The 18,414-nt window shown below is 43.6% G+C and overlaps 1 protein-coding gene across 2 annotated transcripts in view; it reads right to left on the bottom strand.

Moving 5' to 3' along the window:
* Positions 1-18,414, bottom strand: part of hibch (3-hydroxyisobutyryl-CoA hydrolase) — a 50,897-nt gene that overhangs the window by 11,424 nt on the left and 21,059 nt on the right. For both annotated transcript variants that reach the window (XM_029631774.2, XM_029631765.2), the window contains 2 exons: positions 15,463-15,541; positions 224-369 (listed from right to left, as the gene is read on the bottom strand). In XM_029631774.2, coding sequence (XP_029487634.2) covers positions 224-369; positions 15,463-15,541 — 225 coding nt within the window. The remainder of the gene's footprint in view (positions 1-223; positions 370-15,462; positions 15,542-18,414) is intronic.

Below are 18,414 nucleotides of genomic sequence, written 5' to 3'. Positions count from 1 at the left end.
CTCCTGCATCCGCTCAAGGTTGTAGTCCTACATGAACTCTAGTCCCTACTGATAATAGCCTCACACCAACAGTGTCATGGCAGCTATAAAAAGGAGCAGCCATTTTGTGCCAGGAGTTTGTTGGCACCTGCAGACGTTGGCCATGGACCCACTGACTCAGCACCCGGTTCCCCACTAAAGCCCTGACCTCCCGCCCTCCGCCCAGCCCTTAGCCCAGCAGTACCTTTTGAGACTCCACAAAGTGACTGGCAACTCCTGCTCTCTGGACATCGCGTCCTTTGAGGCGGAATCCTGTCAGGGCCAGGAAGAGGCCCAGCTGGCCCTGTAGCCTTGGCAGGAAGTAGCCGCCGCCCACATCAGGGAACAGTCCTGGCAAATCAAGACAAATCAAGTCATGGTGCTGTAAATTAGATTTAAAAAACAACAACAAAGCAGTGAAACATATCATATCAAATCAAATCAAATTTATTTATATAGCCCTTCGTACATCAGCTGATATCTCAAAGTGCTGTACAGAAACCCAGCCTAAAACCCCAAACAGCAAACAATGCAGGTGTAAAAGCACGGTGGCTAGGAAAAACTCCCTAGAAAGGCCAATCACATCAGAGACTGTAACGTTCTTTGCTTCACGGAAACATGGCTCAAGAGAGACACTATCGGAGTCGGTGCAGCCAGCCAAGTCCTTCTGTTCACCTGACTTAGAATTCCTCACAATCTAATGTTGACCGCATTATCTACCAGGAGAATTCTCTTCGATTATAATCACAGCCGTATATATTCCCCCCTAAACAGATACATTGATGGCCCTAAACGAACTTTATTTGACTCTATGCAAACTGGAAACCACATATCCTGAGGCTGCATTCATTGTAGCTGGGGATTTTAACAAGGCTAATCTGAAAACAAGACTCCCTAAATTCTATCAGCATATCGATTGTGCAACCAGGGCTGGTAAAACCCTGGATCATTGTTATTCTAACTTCCGCGACACATATAAGGCCCTCCCCCGCCCTCCTTTCAGAAAAGCTGACCACGACTCCATTTTGTTGCTTCCAGCCTACAGGCAGAAACTAAAACCGGAAACTCCCGCGCTTAGGTCTGTTCAACGCTGGTCCGACCAATCAGATTCCACGCTTCAAGACTGCTTCGATCACGTGGATTGGAATATGTTTCGCATTGCGTCCAACAACAACATTGACGAATACGCTGATTCGGTGAGCGAGTTCATTAGAAAGTGCATTGGCGATGTCGTACCCATAGCAACTGTTTAAAAAAATCCCAAACCAGAAACCGTGGATTGATGGCAGCATTCGCACGAAACTGAAAGCGCGAACCACTGCTTTTAACCAGGGCAAGGTGACCGGAAACATGACCGAATACAAACAGTGTAGCTATTCCCTCCGCAAGGCAATCAAACAAGCTAAGCGTCAGTATAGAGAAAAAGTAGAGTCGCAATTCAACGGCTCAGACACAAGAGGTATCTGGCAGGGTCTACAGTCAATCACGGATTACAAAAAGAAAACCAGCCCCGTTGCGGACTAGGATGTCTTGCTCCCAGACAGACTAAATAACTTCTTTGCTCGCTTTGGGGACAATACAGTGCTACGGACACGGCCCGCTACCAAAACCAGCGGACTCTCCTTCACTGCAGCCAACGTGAGTAAAACATTTAAACGTGTTAACCCTCGCAAAGCTGCAGGCCCAGACGGTATCCCCAGCCGCGTCCTCAGAGCAAGTGCAGACCAGCTGGCTGGTGTGTTTACGGACATATTCAATCAATCCTTATCCTAGTCTGCTGTCCCCTAATGCTTCAAGAGGGCCACCATTGTTCCTGTTCCCAAGAAAGCTAAGGTAACTGAGCTAAACGACTACCGCCCCGTAGCACTCACTTCCGTCATCATGAAGTGCTTTGAGAGACTAGTCAAGGACCATATCACCTCCACCCTACCTGACACCCTAGACCCACTCCAATTTGCTTACCGCCCCAATAGGTCCACAGACGACGCAATCGCAACCACACTGCACACTGCCCTAACCCATCTGGACAAGAGGAATACCTACGTGAGAATGCTGTTCATCGACTACAGCTCAGCATTCAACATCATAGTACCCTCCAAGCTCGTCATCAAGCTCGAGACCCTGGGTCTCGACCCCGCCCTGTGCAACTGGGTACTGAACTTCCTGACGGGCCGCCCCCAGGTGGTGAGAGTAGGCAACAACATCTCCACCCCGCTGATCCTCAACACTGGGGCTCCACAAGGGTGCGTTTTGAGCCCTCTCCTGTACTCCCTGTTCACCCACGACTGCGTGGCCATGCACGCCTCCAACTCAATCATCAAGTTTGCAGATGAAACTACAGTGGTAGGCTTGATTACCAACAACGACGAGACAGCCTACAGGGAGGAGGTAAGGGCCCTCGGAGTGTGGTGTCAGGAAAATAACCTCACACTCAACGTCAACAAAACAAAGGAGATGATCATGGACTTCAGGAAACAGCAGAGGGAGCACCTCCCTATCCAGATCGACGGGACAGTAGTGGAGAGGGTAGTAAGTTTTAAGTTCCTCGACGTACACATCACGGACAAACTGAATTGGTCCACCCACACAGACAGCATTGTGAAGAAGTCACATCAGCGCCTCTTCAACCTCAGGAGGCTGAAGAAATTCGACTTGTCACCAAAAGCACTCACAAACTTTTACAGATGCACAATCGAGAGCATCCTGTCGGGCTGTATCACCACCTGGTACGGCAACTGCTCCGCCCAGAACCGTAAGGCTCTCCAGAGGGTAGTGAGGTCTGCACAACGCATCACCGGGGGCAAACTACCTGCCCTCCAGGACACCTACACCACCCGATGTCACAGGAAGGCCATAAAGATCATCAAGGACAACAACCACCCGAGCCACTGCCTGTTCACCCCGCTATCATCCAGAAGGCGAGGTCAGTACAGGTGCATCAAAGCAGTGACCGAGAGACTGAAAAACAGCTTCTATTTCAAGGCCATCAGACTGTTAAACAGCCACCACTAACATTGAGTGGCTGCTGCCAACATACTGACTCAACTCCAGCCACTTTAATAATGGAAATAAAAAATATATCACTAGCCACTTTAAACAATGCCACTTTTTATGTTTACATACCCTACATTACTCATCTCATATGTATATACTGTACTCGATACCATCTACTGCATCTTCCCTATTACGTTCTTTATCATCACACATTCATATATCTTTATGTACATATTCTTTATCCCTTTACACTTGTGTGTATAAGGTAGCAGTTGTGGAATTGTTAGGTTAGATTACTCGTTGGTTACTACTGCATTGTCGGAACTAGAAGCACAAGCATTTCCCTACACTCGCATTAAAATCTGCTAACCATGTGTATGTGACAAATAACATTTGATTTGATTATCTAGTTGGGAGAGTGGTTGGCAACATGTTTCAGTCAATTATTGATTAACCCAATACAAATAGCAGGTGCAAATATGTTGCAATAAAAAATATATATATATATTTGTTGCAATAAAAATGAAATGTAATTGGTACACAACATTGGAAGCTCTGTCCCAATTTCTGGTAAATACAATAAATTGAAAGGGCAGTGTGGAACCGGTCAATCTAGTCACAGATCCTACACCCACAAGTGACAAAAGGGCCAGAGATTTCCTTCTCAGCGAGGTCCTGGGTCATTGCTGTGGGGCACAGAAAGACAACTGCCCAGTAATGAAAACGCTAGCAGACAAACCTCCCTTGACACAGATGGTGTCTACAATAGCGTCTCTCAGTTGAGCCACTTCAATACATGGACAGGCACCTGAAATCAAGCTGGTGCTAGTTGGCTACCAGAACAAGAGACTCAAACAGGCCCTTGATTAGACAGCTTTCCAGAAATCTCTAATGGAGGCTCAATTGTGGTGAGGGGTAAAGCGGGTGATGGGGAACAGTGACTGTTCAGATCCTTGCCATAATCTGCATGTTATTTAGGAAACATTTCAAGGATGTCTCAAATTGTAAAGGATTTGAGTATTCCTGTCTTAAATTATGCAACGCGGCAATCGTTTTCGACAGCAGAGCAGATATAAAGCGAGCTTGGTTTCTCCATGGCATGATGACACTAGTGGGAGAGGAAGAGAGCGAGAGAAAGTGAGTAGGGTCAGGGATTAGAATCTCTGACCTGATTCTGGACTGAAAATGTAATATTATAAATGCCAGATTATAAATCCTGTTGAAGCCTAAGGCAGGGAGGGTTAAAGACAAACACAATCTCTTAATCCTATGGAGGGGGTTAAGGTACTGGTGGTGGATGATGGGGGAGGGGACGTCCAAGTGAAATCCCAGATCGACAGCACATAAAGTGATGAAATTTTAATTGAGCTGGGCAAGTGTAGACCCGTGTTAAAAATTGTCTTCCGTTTCTGTTTGGCTCTTATTTCTGGTCCAATTAAGGATTAAGACTGTTCCATTATAAATGTTTCTCACAGGTTAAAACAAAATGACTGATTCATTTGTGCTTCTCTTAATTTTTGGTCAACGTGCAGAAAGACTAGTGAGACTACTTGCTCTATAGCACCCACTCTGCATGACACATTCAGAGAAGCACTAGCGGACATTGGATCTGAACATTTCTACTGGAAGTCTCAGACTGAGGAAGAAATTAAGTTTGAAATGCTTCACGATGCGCCATTTCATCAAGTCCCGATCACACTTAAACCATGTTTGAAAGACACTTTCTTTGTGGGTGCAAGCATTGTGTGAGGGGGCGGTGGAGGGTGTCTGAGATAAATTGTTAGTCTTTCCTTGTCACTGCTTTCGGGATAATTTGACAAGTGATTATGAAGACACCAGCCAAGTGGACTGCAATGGTGGGATAAGTGCCTGGGCGCGGTTGCCTAAAACATCTTAATTGACATTTTTCCCCTCATCCATTCGCTTAAAGTTTACTTAACTTTTAGCTAAGTAGCTAGATAGCTATAGATCTAGCTAACTGGTTGATGTTTTCCTTTTGCAACCAGGGCAGAGTGATTACAAAGACACCAGCAACCCTTTCAATCAATGACTCATTTGAGATGATTGGCCTAGTAAGATCCTCTTTTCTCACCACCACCCCCTGCCCCTTATCGCACCATTGCAGTCCAAAAGTTTCCTTAAGGTTTCCTTAACTTTAGGTCAGTTGCACAAAAATGAAGGTGAATTTACCCCCTTAAATTAAGAGAAAAAGTTAAGGGTGCCCATGAGGTCCCTTAAACCTTCTTATGGCTGCAGAGGCAGTATTGAGTAGCTTGGGTGAATAAGGTGCCCAGAGTAAACGGCCTGCTCCTCAGTCCCAGTTGCTAATATATGCAAAATATTACCAAATTTGGATAGAAAACACTCTGAAGTTTCTAAAACTGTTTGAATGATGTCTATGAGTATAACATAACTTATATGGCAGGCAAAAATCAGAGAAAAAATCCAAACAGGAAGTGGGAAATCTGAGGTTTGAGGTTTTTGAACTCAGCCCTATCGAAACACACAGTGGGATATGGTTTAAGTTGCACTTCCTAGGGCTTCCACTAGATGTCTACCGTCTTTAGAAACTTGAATGAGGCTTCTACTGTGATGTGGGGCCGGATGAGAGCTCTTTGAGTCAGTGGTCTGGCAGAGAGCCAGGTCCTGGTCACGCGCATTTCACATGAGAGCGACCTGCGTTCCGAGGCTTTTCTACAGACAATGGAATTCTCCGTTTGGAACGTTATTGAAGATTTATGATAAAAACATCCTAAAGATCGATTCTATACTTAGTTTGAAATGTTTCTACGATCTATAATATAACTTTTTGAACTTTTCGTCTGACGTTCGGCTGGACCTGCACGAGTGTTTGGATTTGTGTACTAAACGCACTAATAAAAGTAGCTACTTGGACATAAAGATCATCAAAAGGTTAGTGATTAATTTTATCTCTATTTGTGCTTTTTGTGACTCCTATCTTTGGCTGGAAAAATGGCTGTGTTTTTCTGTGGCTTGGTGGTGACCTAATAATCGTTTGTGGTGCTTTCGCCGTAAAGCCTATTTGAAATCGGTCACTATGGTGGAATTAACAAGATTACCTTTAAAACGGTATAAGATACATGTATGTTTGAGGAATTTTAATTATGAGATTTCTGTTGTTTTGAATTTGGCGCCCTGCACTTTCACTGGCTGTTGTCATATCGATCCTGTTAATGGGATTGAGGCCCTAAGAAGTTTTTAAGTGCTTCAATTCAGTATTGATATGAATGTAAACAGCATTTTAGGAGGTGAATGTTGCTTTCCTCTGCCCTGGTTGCAAAAGTAAAACATCAACCAGCTAGCTAGATCTATAGCTATCTAGCTAATTAGCTAAATGATGGAAGGTGCACAATCCATGGCTACAAAGCTAGCTGGCTAATTACTCTAAGTTAGCTTGACGTGCTAGAAAGAAGTGTTGTAGTACTCCAGTCCAGCACTCGGACTAGAGTCCCGATTTTCATGACTTGGACTCGACCATTGGTGACCGGGACACACCTTTCCGTGACTTTTATTTGCATTTGGACTGAATAGGCTACTATGATAAGTCGAATATTAGCAGCATTGCACAGAGCGGCAAGGGTTCTGTTCTATAGCAGTGAGAAGGACGTGCTCCACCGGCACACAGCCTACATTAGCTGGTGAGCTGCGGCTAAGCAATTGTGGAAAGACAGGCTCCACGCCGAACATATACAGTGGCAAGGAAAAGTATGTGAACCCTTTGGAATTACCTGGACTTCTGCATAAATTGGTCATAAAATGTTCTGATCTTCATATAAGTCACAACAATAGACAAACACAGTCTGCTTAAACTAATAACACACAAACAATGATACGTTTTCATGTCTTTATTGAACACACCATGTAAACATTCACAGTGCAGGATGGGAAAAGTATGTGAACCCTTGGGGATTTAAATGTAAATGTAGTAGCTGGTTGACCCTCCTTTGGCAGCAATAACCTCAACCAAACATTTTCTGTAGTTGCGGATCGGACCTGCACAACGGAATTTTAGACCATTCCTCTTTACAAAACTGTTTCAATTCAGCAATATTCTTGGGATGTCTGGTATGAACCGCTCTCGAGGTCATGCCACAGCATCTCAATCGGGTTGAGGTCAGGACTGACTGGGCCACTCCAGAAGGCGTATTTTCTTCTGTTGAAGCCATTCTGTTGTTGTTTTACTTCTGCATTTTGGGTTGTCTTGTTGCATCACCCAATTTCTGTTGAGCTTCAATTGGTGGACAGATAGCCTTACATTCTCCTGCAAAATGTATTGATAAACTTGGGAATTCAAGCTGTCCAGGCCCTGAGGCAGCAAAGCAGCTCCAAACCATGATGCTCCCTTTTTTTGGACAGCAGTGGCTTCTTCTATGGTGTCCTACCATGAACACCATTCTTGTTTAGTGTTTTATGTATCGTAGACTCTTCAACAGAGATGTTCCAGAGATTTCTTTAAGTCTTTAGCTGACACTAGGATTCTTCTTAACCTCATTGAGCATTCTGCACTGTGCTCTTGCAGTCATCTTTGCAGGATGGCCACTCCTAGGGAGAGTAGCAACAGTGCTGCACTTTCTCCATTTATAGGCAATTTTTCTTACCATGGACTGATGAACATCAAGGCATTTAGTCAACTATTCTTAATCTTGGGTCTTCTGAGAACTCTTTTGTTCGAGGCATTGTTCAGATCAGGCAATGCTTCTTGTATGTAGCAAACTCAAATTTTGTGAGTGTTTTTTAGAGGGTAGGGCAGCTCTAACCAACGCCTCCAATCTTGTCTCAATGATTGTACTCCAGGTTAGCTGACTCATGACGCCAGTTAGCTTTTGGAGAAGTCATTAGCCTAGGGGTTCACATACTTTTTCCAACCTACACTGTTCAATGTTTAAATGATGTATTCAATATAGACAAGAAAAATACAATAATTTGTGTGTTATTAGTTTAAGCAGACTGTGTTTGTCTGTTGTTATGACTTAGATGAAGATCAGATCTAATTTTAGGATCAATTTATGAAGAAATCTAGATAATTACAAAGGGTTCACATACTTTCTCTTGCCACTGTAGGCCAGTGGATCCCAAACTGTGGGGTGTGCCCCGGGTCGACAAGGGGCGGCACAGGGTTCCACCCCCCCCAAAATTATGTCAGTCATTGGGTAGCCTAGTGGTTAGAGCGTTGGACTAGTAACCGAAAGGTTGCAAGTTCGAATCCCCGAGCTGACAAGGTACAAATCTGTCGTTCTGCCCCTGAACAGGCAGTTAATCCACTGTTCCTAGGCCGTCATTGAAAATAAGAATTTGTTCTTAACTGACTTGCCTAGTAAAATAAAGGTAAAATTAAATTAAATTAAAATTGCATACCTTAGAGAGCTATTAATAATTTGTCAGAATTATCCAGCTCAACTAGCCCATGTCAGCTAATGTTTTTGGCTAGGTTTTTTTAGCCTATAGATTTTGTTGTAATGTTTGAGTCACTCAATTAGGCATGGCAAAATGTGTAGAATTGCAGGAAATAACCTTTAATCCTGCCAAGTTGTCTCTCTGCCAACAAGATGTGAACAGTTTGTGTCATGAACAGTGCTTGTGCCTATAGAAACAAACGTGTCGCACAGCAAGGTTGGTGCGGGATATTCCCCAATGCTGGAAGGGGGCCCTGAGTGAAAAGGTTGAGACAACCCTGATTTAGGCTACACATTGCACAAGCGACTCTTGCTTCCCCGTAATCACTAGTCACCAGCCGACTATTTTTGCTTTGCTCGGTAAAGAAAAACGGATTTTCAAAATTGAAAACAATAGTATTGAGTTAAAAAGTTAAATAACATTCTAGCTATTGGTCTCTCTCCCATTTAGTGTAAAAAAGTAGCATGTCTGAATTTGTCATCTCGCTCTACCCTCCCATTTTCCCCCTCCATCCCATACCCAGGTTCTGACAAGTGTCCATTTAGTTTTCACTCTGCAATAAAAAAACTACACAAATAGGGCCTCCCAAGTGGCGCAGCGCTCTAAGGCACTGCTTCACAATGCTTGAGTCGCAGCCGACTCCAGCTATTGGCCAAGCATCGTCCGGGTTAGGCAAAGGTTTGGCCGGCCGAGATGTCCTTGTCCCATCGCGCTCCAGCGAGCCGGGCGCATGCGGGTCAGGCGCATGCATGCGACTTCGGTTGGCAGTTGTACAGTCTTTTCTCTGACACATTGGTGCGGCTGCCTTCCGGATTAAGCGAGCAGTTTGTCAAGAAGCAGTGCAGCTTGGCAGGGTCGTGTTTCGGAGCTCTCCCGAGTCAATAGCTGGAGTAATGCGAGTTGCAGCGATGGGACAAGAATGTAACTACCAATTGGGGATAAAAGGGGGTTAAAACTACACAAATATCAGTGGGTGATCACAAAAAGTAATTGCGCCTGTTACAATTATGCAAATAATTATCTGGTCCATTGGGCAACAGGAAGTTAATTCAATGCTCAAATGACAATTTTCCCACAAGCCCGCCACTAGTTGTTAGACAAAATCCGGACAAAAAAATGAGCCGGTGTAGCAACAGACGAGCCTCAAACAAGCAGTACGAACGAGCAAAAAAACAGCAGTAACCAAAATACCAACACCCCGAATTATTTGTTTTGCTTTCCAAAGTTTTTCAGCAGATGCTGCAGAGTGTGGCACAAAATAGAAAACACCGGAACATTCCCGGAAGTCTCACGATGTTGTGTCTCTGGGTTTAGAAACTCTGTGCCTTTACCTAAGGAAAACGTTTGAGGGGCTCTATGCAATGCCCTTAGGTAAGGGTTCCCTTCAGGGAAATCCCTAAAGGCCCTGTTCTTAAAGTTCCTTTCACTAGAACATCAAAGAAAAACTTTCCAAGCGGATGGAAGCAGTGTTGGCCTACCTATTGGCGTTAGCATTCAAATGCAAGAGAAAGTGTCCAAAAAAAATGAATTCAGTTCTGAGAATTTAAACTTGAGCTGTAGCTTTAAACTTTGGCCCTTCCACTGTAGAGGTAGGGGCTGAAGGGAAGAGAAATGCATTGCAGCTTGTGGCTCTGGGCCAGAGAAGTGTGACCAAGCAGCAGGGTAGAAAGCCAGGCAGCCCAAAAGAGGATTAGTCCCTCAGTTCTAGATAAAGTCTAACACCGCCCGAGAAGCTGTCTCAATGAGAGTCCCTCTCAGTATGTGCAACCTGATTGTTATTTTTCCTCTGCTGTCTTGCCAGTCCCGGGGCACATGCCATGTGTTCAAAAACGACCGAATATGTAGTGTTTTTCTTCTATGAAAAACTTAAGGCTTTACTTCAGGGGTAGCCTATCGGGAAAACAATGAGACCCTTGGAACCACTCCATTACTTTCGAATGCAGAGTCGTAACTGACAATGACTGCTCCATCTCTAAGAAAAAGATAGACAAACTGATCGACCTCGACGCACGCGCGCACACACACAGCGAGAGATCAGAGAACTTCCAGAGACAGTCCCATTTCCAGTGGGAGACAGCCTCTCTGCAGTGAAGGACACCACACAGCTCAGGTGGAGCACAGTCAGGAAAGTAATCATTGAGACAGCTCAACCAGCACACGGACATGTCCTTTAGTGTGTGTATGTGTGTGTGTGTGTGTGCGCACAAGAGAGAGACCGTTAACTGTGTGTGTGTGTGTGTGAGAGAGACAGGGACAGAGAGGGAGAAAGAGAGCGTATGCAAGTGTCATTGAAAAAGAGGATGTGTTTGGGTGTAGTAGTGTTGGGCGATGTCAACCTTTGTCCTCCGCTAAAACGACAGCTGGGCTATAAAACGAAATTGAATGCAACTGAATGAATCACAAAAGATAATGTTGTTGAAAAACTGGGCAGAGGCTAAGTGAAGGCAATGGCAAACCTTTTCTAATTTTCCTTTCTGGTGGAACAATGACTGATGAGTAACGGGCTGTGTTACCATAGCGAGCTAGATGATATGCATACATTATGGGTTGAACAGTCTTCTAATCTCTCGTGGACTGATTCTCATGGACAGATGAAACGTTGAGAATCTGTCAAGGCTCAAGTAGAATTATGTGATTACGAATCACTGAGCTATAATAGGTTACGAGCAGCAGTAGTTCCTGGTTTTCGCCGTTGATTATTTGGAGGAATCAGGCTTGGGTGAAGGCAACGCTTAAAATGATGCAGTGATTTTGAAGGTTGTGTGTGGAGGATAAGCAGTTTCCACTACATTCCACAGCCACAAAATCTAAAATTCCAGATTTTTGTTGTTGTTTGGCGGCCATGATAAACATATGTGAAGGGAGGGGGGTTGGGACGAGAGATTCCGTTTGAGAGGGAGGAGACCTCGCTCCCTTCCTTTGCACAAAAGGTCATCACAAAGGTTATCGGCCATTTGGTTTCAACCTTGCATGGAGAGATTTCCCCCGGCGCGCATGGATCATTTGTTTGATTAAACTTGTCATTCGATTTTTTTATAGGCTATTGATATCGTCTGTTCTTTCTCATTAATTAGTCCTCTGGCTACCTTACATTTCTAGGCTACTCAAAAAAAACGACATTCATTGTTTGATCTGGAGAAAGCCATGAATAAAGTGTATCAGTCATGGAGAGTAGGAAGTAAGTGATTTCCCCTGATGTTTTATATGTTTTCTTATACACTATGAGGTTGAAATAATACTATGACAATTTGAAAATGATGTTGACCCTTTAGGGTAACAGCGGTTTGAAAATAATTAATAGAACAATAAGAAAGTAAACCTCTGGCAATAAACGACACACTGACATCACGTACAGATGCGTGCGACTCTTGGTGGCAGTAAGGAAACACTGACATCCGCGACAGTAAGAAATCCATTGCCATCTGAAGCCCAGTCAACATTTACTTTTTTTATTACATTAAAACCTCTTGAAGCTAGGGGGCACTATTTTTATGTTTGGAAAAATAACGTTCCCAAAGTAAACAACCTATTTCTCAGGACCAGATGCTAGAATATGCATATAATTGACAGCTTAGGATAGAAAACACTCTAAAGTTTCCAAAACTGTAAAAATATTGTCTGTGAGTATAACAGAACTGAGTTTGCAGGCGAAAGCCTGAGAAAAATCCAATCAGGAAGTGACTCTTATTTTGAAACCCCTGTGTTCCTATGCATCCCTATTGACCATTGAAAGGGGTATCAACCAGATTCCTTTTTCTATGGCTTCCCTAAGGTATCTATAGCCTTTAGACATAGTTTCAGGCCTTTATTTTGAAGAATGAGCGTGAACGACCACATTACGTAAGTGGTCAGGTGGGGGCTCTCAGAGTGATTTTTGTGCAAAAGAGAGAGGCGGCCATTGTTCCTCCCGGTCCTAGTGAAAAGCCAAATGTCCCGGTTGATATATTATCGAATAGATATTTGAAAAACACCTTGAGGATTGATTATAAAAAACGTTTGCCATGTTTCTGTCGACATTATGGATATAATTTGGAATTTTTGTCTGCATTGTCGTGACCGCTATTTCCGGTGGATTCCTGGGCATAACGCACCAAACTAACGGAGGTATTTGGATATAAAAAATATCTTTATGGAACAAAAGGAACATTTGCTGTCTAACTGGGAGTCTCGTGAGTGAAAACATCCGAAGATCATAAAAGGTAAATGGTTAATTTGATTGCCTTTCTGATTTTCATGACCAAGCTTCCTGATGCTAAGTGTACATAATGCTATGCTAGGCTATCGATAAACTTATGCAAACACTTGTATTGCTTTCGCTGTAAAGCATCATTTCAAAATCTGAGACGACAGGGTGATTAACAAAAGGCTAAGCTGTGTTTCGCTATATTTCACTTGTGATTTCATGAATATGAATATTTTCTAGTAATATTTTTTGACTGTTGCGCTATGCTATTCAGCGGTTGCTGATGACAAATATACCGGATCCGGGATGGGTAGTTCTAAATTAAACTAAATCACTTTTTTGGGGGGGATCCTCATTCACTTACAATGATGTTCTGATTCTTGCTTTAACAGTCGCTGAGATATTGGTTGTGATCTCAGCAAAAAAAAATTGCTATAGGCAAAATGTTTTTGCCTATAGCAAAAGCTAGCCAAAGAGCCATTTTACTGGTGTAAAGTGCTCTTTAAGCATAACACAGTTGATTTTAGATAACGACACAAACATTACGCAGGATATTCATTAGAGCCTTCAAATTCAATTATGATCCAAAAGTAATGTGAAATGCACTCCTAAGAAAAGTGTAAATCAAGGCTTTTTTTTTTTTGTTGCTGGCATTCTTTAAAGAACTCCACCTTGTTCTGCAACCAACTTGCACGCATCGTCCTTGTGCGACAAACAGAAAGGGGTCTATAATAGCTCATTTTCCATTTTCCCCTCCCACTCAGACCGTCCAAGCTAAGTTCTTGCTTGAGAAATTGCTCTTTTAGACTATTTTAATTGAAAACAATCATATTAAGGTACTTAACTGTTACCCAGAAATGATTTGATTTTGAGATCAAAACGGCTGCATTGGCGTCCATTATATATATATAAATAAAAGTTTAGGCTAGCCAAATGCCCATGCACTGACAGAGAGAAAAAAACAACAATGTTTTGTGACTGGACATTTTGCGCTGCTTGGGTGGAATTCTCCACTCTGTCTGGCCTACATTCCCCTCTTTGCGTTCTGTAGGCTATATGACATATTTATTGAAATAGGCTCCAGTAAATAGGAATAGGCAAATTACACTGAATGTCACTTGTGTGCTGCTCTGCTGTGCGCTGCGAGACCCAAGTTCAAATAGGCTAAACCATCGTCTTGTCACGTCAAGATGTTGTTAGCATCGATGCCGGCTGTCAATCACCGTCGACAGACAATGCTATTGTAATATCGCCCCAACCTTGGAGGTGATTGATAAAGACCGAGCACAGACCATCCTTCAGAATAATTATTGACAATATACAAACGGTCACAGTCCGTAAAACATAATGACATTTCAATTTGATTCAGGAACATGCGCTGGGTTCAATATATGGCCCTCAAAAAGTTTGAGAAGATTATTTAGAGATTTTGGGACAAATGCCCTATAGCATGTGTAGACTGAGTTACAAAAAGAAACAAACAATTCCAACTTGCTTGCATGGAGTGGACATCCACCAGAACTAACTTAATTGCTGTGAGAAACCCTGAGATAAGACTAGCCAACGTAAGAGGGGAGGCTCATTAACCAAAGAAGAAGAGTACCATTTCAGACATTATGCATCTCTATGGCCTATTACTACAGCATCGATATACAAGATGACCCCTTTCACGGCAAACCACACTGATAATTACAGGCTAGTACAAAACCTGCCAAAAACACAGCAAAGCATCTGGATCGATTCAGAACATGTTCTCCGTCGATGACTGTGCTGTTCATCTTTGTACAGTATAAGAGAGCCACTATGGCATCAGCCAGTATGGTGCGATTAGTAAAGAAAATTATCAAAACATAACAGACAAGCTAAGAAACACCCGAAATGATCTGGGACACATTATCACGTGTGGTGCCATGAAAGCTTTCTATTGTGCATTTTACAATCAATCGTCTCAGGAAAAGTGGCCCATCTTCGACAATCGAGGAGTGTAAGGTGTCCATTATGCCTAGTGGAACAGTTTCTGGGCAACCTCACACCTGGCAACATGGAACAAAGTGCAAGCGGGTATGAGTGACTGTCCGAGACCAATGATCGACACTGAGGCTCTGTGTGAGACTGGCCTCAAGAATATGAATTAACTTTTGATTTGCGTTTGGCCACGTGACGAGCATTCATTCCTTCCATCGCAAGTAGTACCCACTAGGTGATAATCTGCATACCCTCTTTCACACTGCATAACTTTATATTGTCAGTTTCCACATAAAACAGTATTTTCCTATGGTTCCCAAGGTCCCCATAAACACTTAAAATAATAAGACTGATATAGCCAAATCAATTTGTGCACTTAGGTTTATATTCAGACTTACTGTAGTTTGAGAAAATAAGACAGATTTTGACCTCAGACTTAAACAGGTAACAAGCTATTGCGTAATTTTTTTTTTTTTTTACTGCTAATTACTTTGTCACTTGAAAAAGAAAAGCCGCACACACTAGGAGCTCAGATGCAATTATTTAAAAGTGATAACTTAATTACCAACTAATTACTTTGTCACCTGAAGTGTGACCATATAACTGAGGAAATATGCTGCTTGGTGGTATGGGATGGTCAAATAATTTTCTCATGTTTACATAATAACTACAGAGAAACAGCTACAGAACAGCCTGTTGGCCTGTTCATATCTGGCTGATGATGATGATGATGATGATGCTCTTCTTGCAATGCTTAACTCTGCATGGCCCATTTATTATTAATGCACTGGAGCGACCGTGAAAAGCAAGGCAACACACTCGCAATAACATGAGCCAAACATGGACCTCGGGGGAAGAAAGGGGCGGATGCCAGTGCATCGTCTTACCGATTGCCGTCTCCGGCATGGCGAACAGAGTCCTCTCAGTGGCCACCCGAAACCGCCCATGGACCGAGAGGCCCACACCCTGAAAAGCAGAGAGAGAGTGAGAGTGTTAGAGTGAGAAAGAGAGGGGAAGATAATGAGAGAGGGCATATTAATTAGAGGACTAGAGACAGAGAGTGAGGCAAGAAAGAGGGAAAGTGAATAGATGAGACAAAGAGAGAAGATGAGAATGATGAGAGCAAGAGAAAGAAAGGTTAAGTGAGGGACATCTAACAATTTATCTATGGATATGAGTGATGTGATTGACGGAGAGGTAGGTAACAGATTGGAAATGTAGACGGAGGTAGAGGCCAGGCAATGCCCTTTGATCTTCTGTGTGTGTGTGTGTGTGTGTGTGTGTGTGTAATGAGCCTCCTAGAGCACTATTGAATAGAATGGCACTGGAGGGGATGGCTGTAGTTTAAGGGCTACAAACCAACTGTGCTATTTTGTGTGTTTGTAACTTATTTTGTACATAATGTTGCTCGAACTGGACAAAGATGTTTTTCTTTATTGAATTTGACGGGAAAGGATATACTGCTTCTCTGAGACCAGGCCCAAATCCCCGTCATTCGCGTTAAGACGAAAATACAGGGGGGGGGGATGCCTTGTGAATGGGTAACGAGCCCCTACCATCAGTTCTATTGGCCAACGTGCAATCACTGGAGAATAAACTGGATTATCTCCATTCGAGACTATCCTACCAACAGAACATTAAAAACTGTAATATCTTATGTTTCACCGAGGACGACACGGAAAATATACAGTTGCATGCATCGACAGGACAGAACAGCTACGTCTGGTAAAATGAGGGGTGGGGGTGTGTGTCTATTTGTCAATTAGAGCTGGTGCGCAAGCTCTAATATTAAAGAAGTCTCAAGGTATTGCTCACCTGAGGTAAAGTAACTCATGATAAGCTGTAGACCACACTATCTATATTTTTCGTAGCCGCCTATTTACCACCACAAACGATACTGGCACTAAGACCGCACTCAACGAGCAGTATTAGGCCATAAGCAAACAAGACAATGCTCATCCAGAAGTGGTGCTCCTAGTGGCCAGGGAATATAATGCAGGCAAACTTAAATCCGTTTTACCTCAATGCAACCAGAGGGGGAAAAAAAACTACCTCTAGGCGACCTTTACTCCACACACAGAGACGCTGACCATAATTCTATCCTCCCGACTCCCGCTTAGAAGCAAAAACTTAAGCAGGAAATACCAGTGACGCGCTCAATACGGAAGTGGTCAGATGACGCGGATGCTACGCTACAGGACTGTTTTGCTAGCACAGACTGGAATATGTTCCGGGATTCATCCAATGGCAAATCCAAATATGACACAATTTCAATCGCACTCCACACTGCCCTTTCCCACCTGGACAAAAGGAACACCTCATCACTAAGCTAAGGACCCTGGGACTAAACACCTCCCTCTGCAACTGAATCCTGGACTTCCTGACGGGCCGCACCAGGTGGTAAGGTTAGACAACACATCTGCCACATTGATCCTTAACACGGGGGCTCCTCAGGGGTGCGTGCTTAGTCCCCTCCTGTACTCCCTGTTCACCCATGACTGCGTGGCCAAGCACAACTCCAACACCATCATTAAGTTTCACCGACAACGATGAGACAGCCTTTTGGGAGGAGGTCAGAGAACTGGCAGTGTAGTGCCAGGACAACAATCGTGGACTACAGGAAAAGGAGGGCCGAACACGCCCCCCATTCACATCGAAGTGGCTGCAGTGGAGCGGGCGGAGAGTTTCAAGTTCCTTGGTGTCCACCTCAACAGACTATCATGGTCCAAACACACCAAGACAGTCATGAAGAGGGCACAACACCTTTTCCCCCTCAGGAGACTGAAAAGATTTGGCATGGGTCCTCAAAAAGTTCTACAGCTGCACCATCGAGAGCATCACCGCCTGGTATGACAACTGCTCGGCGCTACAGATGGTAGTGCGTACGGCCCAGTACATCACTGGGGCCAAGATTCCTGCCATCCAGGACCTATTTAAGAATAATAGCGAAGACATCAAAACTATGAAATAATACATATGGAATCATGTAGGAACTAAAAAAAAGGTGTTAAACTGCGTTTGAGCCCAATCAGTTGTGTCATGACAAGGTAGGGGTGGTATACAGAAGGTAGGCCTATTTGGTAAGAGAACAAGTCTTGGCAAATGGCAAAACAGCTCAAATAAACAAAGAGAAACGACAGTTTATCATTACTTTAAGACATGAAGGTCAGTCAATCCGGAACGTTGCAATTACTTAGAAAGTTTCTTCAAGTGCAGTCACAAAATCCATCAAAAGCTACGATGAAACTGGCTCTCATGAGGACCGCCACAGGAAAGGAAGACCCAGAGTTACCTCTGCTGCAGAGGATAAGTTCATTAGAGCTACCAGCCTCAGAAATTGCAGACCAAATAAATGCTTCAGAGTTCAAGTAACAGACACATCTCAACATCAACTGTTCAGAGGAGACAGCATGAATCAGGGCTTCATGGTATTATTGCTGCAAAGAAACCACTACTAAAAGGACACCAATAAGAAGAAGAGACTTGCTTGGGTCAAGGAACAAGAGCAATGGGCATTAGACCGGGTTAAATGTCAAAATTGAGTAGGTGAACGGATGATCTCTGCATGTGTGGTTCCCACCATGAAGAATGGAGGAGGTGGTGCTTGGTTGGTGACACTGTCTGTGATATATTTAGAATTCAAGGCACATTAAACCAGCATGGCTACCACAGCATTCTGCAGCGACACACCCTCCCATCTGGTTTGCGCTTAGTGGGACTAATCGTTTTAAGCAGGACAATGACCCAACACACCTCAAGGCTGTGTAAAGGGCTATTTGACCAAGAAGGAGAGTGAGAGTGCTGCATTAGATGACCTGGCCTCCACAATCACCTGACCT

The sequence above is a fragment of the Oncorhynchus nerka genome, linkage group LG3 (assembly GCF_034236695.1).
Source record: "Oncorhynchus nerka isolate Pitt River linkage group LG3, Oner_Uvic_2.0, whole genome shotgun sequence".
NCBI classification, from domain to species: Eukaryota; Metazoa; Chordata; class Actinopteri; order Salmoniformes; family Salmonidae; genus Oncorhynchus; species Oncorhynchus nerka.
The sequence above is the reverse complement of the archived record's forward strand: the minus strand, read 5'-3'. Positions and strand labels throughout refer to the sequence as shown.